This window comes from Egretta garzetta, unplaced genomic scaffold (genome assembly GCF_000687185.1).
Source record: "Egretta garzetta isolate BGI_Z169 unplaced genomic scaffold, ASM68718v1 scaffold351, whole genome shotgun sequence".
In the NCBI taxonomy this organism is placed as follows: Eukaryota; Metazoa; Chordata; class Aves; order Pelecaniformes; family Ardeidae; genus Egretta; species Egretta garzetta.
Genome location: NW_009258489.1, coordinates 135,977 through 145,765, shown reverse-complemented (window position 1 = coordinate 145,765; position 9,789 = coordinate 135,977). Strand labels below are relative to the sequence as shown.

At 43.5% G+C, this 9,789-nt stretch overlaps 1 protein-coding gene across 1 annotated transcript; it reads right to left on the bottom strand.

The window, feature by feature from the left end:
- Positions 1 to 382: 382 nt before the first annotated feature.
- On the bottom strand, positions 383 to 6,255 carry LOC118452947. Its single transcript, XM_035900841.1, is given in 8 exon segments — positions 383 to 412; positions 414 to 484; positions 767 to 902; positions 3,242 to 3,418; positions 4,315 to 4,371; positions 4,907 to 4,941; positions 4,944 to 5,102; positions 6,240 to 6,255. Coding segments are annotated over 8 exon segments (681 nt in total).
- Between the last annotated feature and the right edge of the window lie 3,534 nt (positions 6,256 to 9,789).

Sequence of the window (9,789 nt, the reverse complement as noted above, 5' to 3'; positions counted from 1 at the left end):
CACCAAGAAAGGAAAGATTCTAGGGTTTAAAATGTATGACTTGGCATGATTAAATGGTGAAATGAATAATGTTTTAATGAGTGATTTGTAATTATTTAATAATTAAAGAGCTCTTATGAATATTCTTGAACACCCTGTGGAAAATCTAAATGCTATGCTGATTTCATCAAGCATTCAAATCTAATCAGAATTTATTTTTATAACATCATTTTAAACATAGTCTACAAGAACATTGCCACAATAATGCCAACAGAAAAGAAAAGCTATAATAGCTCTGCTTTTTTAGTATAAGAACTTGATTTTTCCATGCAAAAGATTTTTCTGCACTAATGGATTGCAGCTGAACTCTATTCCAAGTCCCGCAGCAGCCAGTTATGTTTCATCAGTGGTTCAGTGACAGGTTAAGGGTGCATCAGTTTTGGTTTGTAAACGCAGATGAGTGGTAGCCTCTTGCGGCAGGAGGAGCCGTCCCACTCACCCCTGCCTGGAAACAAAGACAAAAAGAGATCACAAAGGAAAACAGGAGATGTGAAAAGGGACCTGTTTCACTCCTGACATGAAATCATTTAATCTCAGCTCAGTCTCTGGAAATCCAATTTTCTTTTAATTTTTGTTTCCATAGTATGTACAACGCAGCTTTGGGCAACACTTTAATAAGATGATTTTTTCTCTAGCGAATCCTGGAAATACTCATCCCACAAGGATGGCAGATGTTCAAGAGCAAGGTAAACTATGTGAATCATAAATCATCCCAGGTTTTTCTTACCTCCAATATTCAGGGTCAGGCAAATTTTTATGTTAAACAGGCTGCTAACTAGTCCTTCAACAGCTCTGAAAAGGGATAACAGAGGCCTCCAGATGAAGGTTGTCAGAGATACATCACTGCATTTCAAAAATGACCCTTGCAGGCAAAAAAATAACTCATAGAATCATAGAATCATTTACGTTGGAAAAGACCTTTAAGATCATCAGGTCCAACCATTAACTTAACACTGCCATCCCACCACTAAACCATGGCCCTAAGCACCTCGTCTGCCTGTCTTTTAAACACCCCCAGGGATGGGGACTCCACCGCTTCCCTGGGCAGCCCATTCCAGTGCCTGACAACCCTTTCGGTGAAGACCTCCCCTGGCGCAACTTGAGGCCATTTCCCCTTGTCCTATCGCCCGTTATCAGGGAGAAGAGACCAATACCCTCCTCACTAGAGCCTCCTTTCAGGGAATTGTAGAAGGTAATAAGGTCTCCCCTCAGCCTCCTCTTCTCCAGGCTAAACAACTCCAGTTCCCTCAGCCCCTTCTCATAAGACTTGTGCTCCAGACCCCTCACCACCTTTGTTGCTCTCCTCTGGACATGTTCCAGCAACGCAACACCTTTCCTGTAGTGAGGAGCCCAAAATTGAACACAGTATTTGAGCACCTCACCAGTGCTGAGCACAGCAGGACGATCACTTCCCTGGTCCTGCTGGCCACACTATTCCTGATACAAGCCAGGATGCTGTTGGCCTTCTTGGCCACCTGAGCACACTGCTGGCTCATATTCAGCCAGCTGTCGACCAACATCCCCAGGTCCTTTTCTGTCAGGCAGCTTTCCAGCCACTCTTCCCCAGGCCTGTAGCGTTGCATGGGGTTGTTGTGACCCAAGTGCAGGACCTGGCACTTGGCCTTGCTGAACCTCATACAGTTGTGCTTGGCCCATCGATCCAGCCTATCCAGATCCCTCTGCAGAGCCTTCAGAAGCTTAACAGAAATTGCAGGTTGCAGCAGGTCGAGGGAGGTGATTCTGCCCCTCTACTCTGCTCTGGTGAGGCCTCCCCTAGAGTATTGCGTCCAGCTCTGGAGCCCTCAGCACAAGAAGGACATGGAACAGTTGGAGCGGGTCCAGAGGAGGGCCACAAAAATGATCCGAGGGCTGGAGCGCCTCTCCTATGAGGACAGACTGAGAGAGTTGGACTTGTTCAGCCTAGAAAAAAGAAGGCTGCGGGGAGACCTGATTACAGCCTTTCAATACCTAAAGGGGACCTATAGGAAAGAGGGGGAAAGTCTTTTTAGTAGGGCCAGCTGTGACAGGATAAGGGATAATGGTTTTAAACTAAACTAGGGTAGGTTTAGACTGGATATAAGGAAGAAATTCTTTACAATGAAGGTGGTGAAACACTGGAAGGGGTTGCCCAGGGAGGCAGTGGAGGCCCCATCCCTGGAAGCATTCAAGGCCAGGTTGGACGGGGCTCTGAGCAACCTGATCTAGTTAGCGGTGTCCCTGCTCACTGCAGGGGGGGTTGGACTAGATGACCTCTAGGGGTCCCTTCCAACCCAAAACATTCTATGATTCTATGATTAAATTCTGAAAGCAGTTTCGTATGCTTATATTTGTTTGGATGGAAGAAGGACTGAATAGGGGCCCTCTTCAACATGGATGTTGATACAGTTATTGCTTGTGGGGATATAATTGTCCTGTAGAGCTGCATGAATAATTAATTTTTAATTCCATATTAGATTAATTTCACCTCATCCTCTATCCACGAATTGTCCTCAAATAAATTGTAATTTTCTTGAATATATTTGTTATTCAGAATAGATTATAGAACTCATGAGTAATTCATTGCAGGTAAGTGACATTCAGAATTTGAGACATTCAGGATGGACACACAGGTCATTGTTGTGCATGGGTAAAACTTACAGAATCAAGTTTCTACTTCCAACATGCATTTACCAAGCTGAAATTCACTTTTCTACAATGCTAATTCTAAATTGACCATATTAGCAATAGCTCTGGTAGATTCATTGGATGGAATACTTGGAAGTAGGAAGATGTGCCAAATGAATTTATTAAAAGAATCTGAATGAAAATATTCATGCAAGCTTTTTATGACACCACGTCTAGTCTAGTGACCTGACATTCTGCTAAACAGAGAACCTATTATCCACCTTCCAGCCTCTCCTCTGACATTTGTTCCTCAACTTTCCTTCTTCAGAGGATATAACTGGAATATGACTTTGATCACTTCAACTTTTTTTCCTAAAACTCCCATCTTCACCCATTTCTACTCTCCAAAACCACTGAAAGATAAAACCTATGAGTTTTTGATAACTCTCTAGTTTTGCTGAGACTGAAAAGAATTTCCATGGCTACAAAGAAAACTATTCACTTGAAAACAAAAGCATATTTTATAGTAGAAATTTTTGATCGGTTGAGTCATAAAGTTCTTTCAACTGATGTTTGTTTTCATTTCTGGTCATGGAACATTTGTCTTTTGGTAAGTTCCCCCTGTCCAGAACTGGGTTTCCTTCTGTCCCTGAGCAAGTTTACAGAGGAATTCATTCTCATCTGCACTGGTGATGCTGGGTAGATCTTTCAGCTCCGGCAGGTTTTCTGCACAGTAGAGAAGGCTAAACATAAGAGATGTGAAATGGCTGGAGATCTGTGAATAAGAGGTAAACAAAGAAAAGTGTGGAACAAATGACTGGAGGTTGGAAAGGGACAGGGCCATAAAAGAAAGTCCAAGAAGGGGAAATCTAATAGAAGAGGAAATGTGAAGTGACAGGGAAATCCATGGAAAGCTTGCAGTTTCAAAGGGAGGGAAATCATAGGTAGATAAAGAGAGGAACAGGGAGAAGGGTTGCTCAAAAAAAAGCAAAAACCTGAACAGTGGGATCCAAGCAGCTATTTTGTGATTGCAAATTGGGCCTGTAGTGTAAGCAATTACATGGGCTTTCTGTACAGCCAGTAGAAAACAGGAGGTATCTCCAGACTGTCACACATCCAGTGTAAGAAAGGCATTGAGGGGAGGTAGGATAAATTGGCTGTCACTGGAGGGTCCTACTGAACAGCACAGCCTAGGTCCCTCAACCTTTTTGACAGCTAAATTCATGCAAAATGAACCTTGCAGTGAAAAGAAAAAGTGCAAGAAGACAAGTAAGCAGAAATTTAGAGATCAGAAGAACTTGTCCCAAAGGATGTTATTTACAGTGCTTTTTTTCTTGTGTCCTCAGCTAGCTTGGGAATGGAATAGACAGGGACAGTTCTCCACTCTGAGACTCCAAACAGACTGGGTCATCAAGAGTTTGCCTTTGCATTTGGTAGGGAAGGATACTCTTTCACGTGTGCTTTGAAGCAAGAGCACACATTGTACTGGTGTTTAGTTTCAGGGGAAAACTCTTCACCATCCTGAGGCATTTAAACTTCATACACTCTTGTGGACATGGCTCAGGAGGAATATGGCACCGCAAGGCAAGCATTTATGGAAGCCATTTGGGTTTGGCTTCTGAAAGATACAGCAACTATTTTTGGTACAGGGCTTCAAGTTACAGACCTCACCTGATCTAATCTGAGCAGGTAGCAAGGTGAAGTCAGAATGTCTTTTAGCAAGTATGTCTTGGGAAGTTGAAAAAGGGTTCACTATTCACAAGGGGTTTAATAAATCACAGAGAATGCTCCAACCCAGTAGGTATCATGCTGTGTGTTGTGTGGGAAGCAGAGGGAGAAACCCTTCAACTATAACCCATTAGTTTTGTGTCCTGTTACAGTCAAGGATCCCCAGGAACCTCCTTGCCTTCTCTTCACTGGTGTATGATATATGCCTTATTTTACCACATGAGGAAAACAGATCCCATGCTCAAAACCTTTGACATAATAAGGGAGGCGGGATGACATGAGAAAGGAATAGAAGCTCCAGAAGGTCCAAGTTCCAAACAGGAGATGGTTCGTTATTACTTGAGTATGTCCTGTGGTGAGTCAGAGTGCAACTAACCTCACCAGCAGCACTCAGCTGAATATCAAGTACTTCTGGTCAACATTGATACATAAGAGGAGAAGCAGAAAGGGAGGAAGAAGGACTCAGGTACAAGAAAGACAGCTGTGGGAAGCAGAGAAGAAATTATGAATACTCCTGTTTTGAAGAAGTCAGTACATCCTCAGCTTGGGTCCACGTCATTCTCTTTTGAGTAGGTAACAATGACCTTTGTAATTAATCCAGCATTTCTGACACAGATTTTGGCAGGTCTGTTTTGCAGATGAGTCCTGGTGAGATGGGTTAGGAATTATGCTATGTGCAGGATTAAGTCTGCTGAAGATTAGGGGCAAGAACTGGGCATTGCAATATTTGACTGGAGTTCTCAACACCAGAAAGAAACGTAGAATATACACAAAAGGAAAGTCTCACTCATCTTTTCAGAAGATAATTATCCCTGTATTATCTCTTCTGATTTAACTAAGCTGAGTTCAGCAATTCACAGGGACATTCAGTAAAGTAAAACTACAAAACGAAGGGCAAATGTTAGTAGATATTCAGGGTCTTGCTTTTTCCCCCTTGTCTTCAGAAAAATAAAAAGTTAAAATGTGTAAAGCATCAGCATATGAAGAGCACTAATTTAGGAGTCAGATGCCATTTAGGTTATAAGCAGAATTAGTTTGCTGCTGTCATTACAGGGTCCAGTGGGTGCAGCTGTGCTTCAGCAATCCATTTCAATGCATGGTGCAATGCATCACAGTTTGTGGATTCTGCTTTGGATCTGCCCTCTGGAGAGACACCAGCAGGTTCGGCAGGCCAGCCCTGAAAGGTGTGAGGGCCTTTGTGCATTCCCAAGACTCAGCAGCAAGTGGTTTGGCAGGCCTGGAGAGTAGTGTATTAGTCTTTGCTGGGGAGGGCCTGTCTCTGCAATAGTAATAGGGATTTCAGGCTGGTGCATCACGTTGCTTTAGAGAAGGAGAACAAAACAGATCTGTCAGACCTGAATTAAGATGGATTTTTGTTGAAAGTTCTTGGAATTGATTTCTTTCCAGTTTCCTTCCTGGTAAGTAGTCAGCACAGTTGGGTTCAACTTACAAAATATCATTGATTTCTCTCCTCAAACCACAGATGATTCAGCTTGTAATTTCCTCTACAATTATAGAGCAGGTCTCCTTAGAAACTGCTTGTATCCATTCAAAGTTTCATCTTGTGGAAACCACATTTCCCTTCTCTTTGGCCAGATGTGCTTGGCACGAATCCAGACAAAAAAGGAGGAGGAAGGTATGATAAATATTCTCCTGCTCCCGTTCCCCCTTTTCTGTTTCCTGAAAGAAGATTCACAGCATTACTACTTCATTGCTCTCTGAGTGCTTTGGGATCTCAGACCATCCCAAGCGGTGGCGTCGGCTATGGGGCTGCTCATGGCTCTGCCACAGAAATGGCCAGCATGTTGTATAGACTTTCTCCTCCGAGATAGGACAAGGGTGCAACACAGAGGTCATGGTTTCTCTACCCTGGTACAGTGTCATGCCGCCAAAGGCTAGTCAAGCCAAGCTGATTGCACAATTGGCTCTGCCTTGGCTGGCTGTCATGTGTTTCTCCTCATAATATAACTTCAACAACACACAGGGGAAGTCTCCACCTTCTCTTGGCATCCCTTGTGACCCTTAAAGCAACCCATCCTTATGCAGGGAGTCCCTGCCATGGCAATTTCTTGGCTTCTGGGTTTGAGAGATAGGCTCAGATAAACCACAGACAAATCACGGGACCTAATGACAGTTTGCAGAGCTTTGCAAGAAGGAAGCTTGTCCTGGGGCAAGGTCACACGCAGAGTGTCTCTAAACTCCGCTCTCAATACTTTTCTGAAAAGGTCAAGATAACAATAAACTCATTTTACATCTAGAAAAAAAACCCCCTCAGATCTTCTGCCTTAGTAACTGCAAAGTGGGTCTGTGCTGGAAACAGAGGCAAAAAGCAAGGAAGATGAAGCTGGGCAACAGATGAATTTTTTACAGCATCAGACAGACAACTGAGGCATGTTACACTCACTTTCTGAGCTGGAGAGAACCAAGGCTCCAAAAAGTAGGAAAAAAAAAATGGATGGGATGTTTTCGGAAGGCCTGACAGTCCTGCTGCCTGTGACCTGTAAATAGCAGGTGGTGTTCAGTCAGGTGCTTAAATACCAGTGGAAATTTGGGACCAAAAAGATTTGCCTTCTCAAGAAAGAGGCTTATGGGAATGCATTTTTTTTCAGTGACAGTGTGCATTTGAGGTGGACTGAGGCCTGGATGAACTGCAGGGTTCAAAGGGTTGTGGTCAGCAGCAAAATACCCAGCTGGAGGCAAGTCACCAGCAGTGTGTCCCAGGAGTCGATATCACTGCCAATACTGTTGAAGATCTTTGTTAATGACCTCGGCGGTGGGACACAGCGTACCCTCAGCAAGTTGTCAGATGATACAAAGTCAGGCGGAATAGCTAACATGCCATATGGTTGTGCTGCCTTTCACAGGGATATCGACAGGCTGGAGAAATGAGCAAACAGGAACATCATGGAGTTTAACAAAGGGAAACGCCATGTCCTTCCCCTGGGAAGGAATAACCCCAGGCACCAGTGCAGGCTGGGGTCCAAAAACAGTTCTGCAGAGAAGGACCTGGTAGAGAACAAATTGACTGTGAGCTGACAATGTGCCCTCATGGCAAAGACAGCCAATGACCTCCTGGATTTCTTTGGAAAGGGGACTGCCAGGAGGTCAAGGGAGGTGATCCTTCCTCTCTGTTCATCTCTGGTGGGACACATCTGGAGCACTTGGCCAAGTGCTGGGCTCCCCAGTACGAGAGAGACATGGACATGCTGGAGTGAGTCCAGAAAAGATGATGAAAGGACCGGAGCATCTTTCATATACGGAGAGTCTGAGAGAGATGGAACTGTTCAGCCTGGAGAAGAGAAGGGTCATGGAGATCCTATCCGTGTGGATAAATACCTGATGAGAAGATGGAGCTAGGCTCTTCTCAGTGGTGCCCAGGGACAGGACAAGAAGCAACAGACAGAAGTTGAAATACAGCAAACTCCATTTAAACACAGGCAAAACATTTGTACTGTGAGGGTGACCAAACACTGGCACGGTTGCCCAGAGAGGCTGTGGAGTCTCCATCCGTGGAAATATTCAAAACCCGACTGGTCACTGCACTGAGCAACCTGCTGTAGGTGACCTTCCTCTGAGCAGGACATTAGACTACTCAGTCTCCAGAGGTACTTTCCAGGCTCAACTATTCAGCATGACTGTGTGTGAAATCAAAACTGCAATAATTTGGTTGCACTTGGTTGTGGGTTTCTACTCTCATTCTCTGGGCTTCCCTTTTTGGAAGTTCATAAATGTCTTCAGAACATAAATGTGATATGCAGTAGTGATAAAGAAGCAGATTGCTAAGATGTTTGGTGATCTTGGATAGAGAAGACATAGAGAGGATGGTCAAAAGAGCTCTTTTGACTCCTTTGCTTCCAGTTGGAAGAGTTCTCTGCCCATCAACTTGTCCTTGCTTCTTTGCCGACTCTGTTAATGCATTTCCTGCTCCTTGGCTTAAATAATTTGTGACGAAGTGGCTATCCCTAGATCACTTTAAGATGCAGTTCAGCCCAGCAATCAGGATTTCAATTTTTGTTAGACCCTTTTTCAGCATAGATTTTCCCTTTCCATATGGTCCCTTTTCTCATGACAAAGAAATCCAGTCAGGGTATCATCCTTAATCAGGCTCCTCCCTTTAGTGTGCATATTAAGAATGTATTATCCTCCTCCCCTACCCTACTTGAGAATTTTTAGCCAAATTTCACACATCTACTTTTTGTATATAAGCTCTAAAGAGTAAAGGAAGAAACAAGGCCAGGTTGGATGGGACTCTGAGCAACCTGATCTAGATGTCCCTGCTCAATGCAGGGGGGTTGGACTAGATGACCTCTAAAGGTCCCTTCCAACCCAAAACATTCTATGATTCTGCGATTCTATGAACAAGCAGAAAGTAAAATAGCCCTGGAATTTGTCAGGGGTGACTTGTGGGGAAGATGTTGTGCAGTTGCTTTAAAGCAGGTAGGTAACAGGACACGTCTAGAGCTACTGTAAGGTGTAGAGTTAAGAATGCACTAAATAAGAGCAAAAGAGATGCAGGTCTGAAAGCAACAGCAGAAGGGTGAACTTCATACATTCAATACTATGGGCAAAAAGAAGAACAGACCTCAAAGGAAATGCTGTTGGCTTGGTCAATGGGGTGATTTCCATGGACCTTAGGTAGCATTAATAGAAGTCACTTGGTTAACTCCTACACACAACAAAAACAGTCCCAGTTTGCCCATATTTTGATCTCCACTGTGCCAGGAGAAAGCCCCAGGGCGATATAATTTCAATCACTGAGGTGGCCATAGGTTGACATCTGAGTAAAAGATGCTGAAATCATATCTGTTGTGTGGAAACCTTACATCCACATCAGTAGAGAGGTAGATAAGGCACAAGCAATAGATACAAATGAAAGTGGTGCCTCAATAGGACAGAAAGTGGCACGTATGTATAAATGTGTTTCTATATGTGACATTCACAGACTTATGAATGTGCATATAAAAATGTGTAGATACATGTGTTTGTGCACACATATGCACTCACATGCACATATGAATAACAGCTATGCAGAGGTATTAAAAATATACAAAGTATATTAAAACCCACTACCTCACTAGTAAACTGAGAGGGATCTAAGAAAAGATACAGCAAAAAAAAGAAATAGATACCAGTTTTATGGATGTGTGCTCTTCTTCCCTTTTATTCCTTCATCTTTTTCTCTGTAGGGAGAGAAATCTTTGTCCTTGAGGTATTTATATTACGCCAGCTTTTGCCAGCATGGGGTTTTGCTCCAGAAAATGAAACCACTTCTGGCATTACACCTGAAAGCTTCTGTTGTATGACTGCTTTACCTCAGACACAAGTGAGTGGGATCTGGTCTTCCCAATACCTTTGTGTACATTGCCCTAAGTGCCTTTGTGTATCAGACCCTTAATCTGAGCAATTCATTGAGGAATC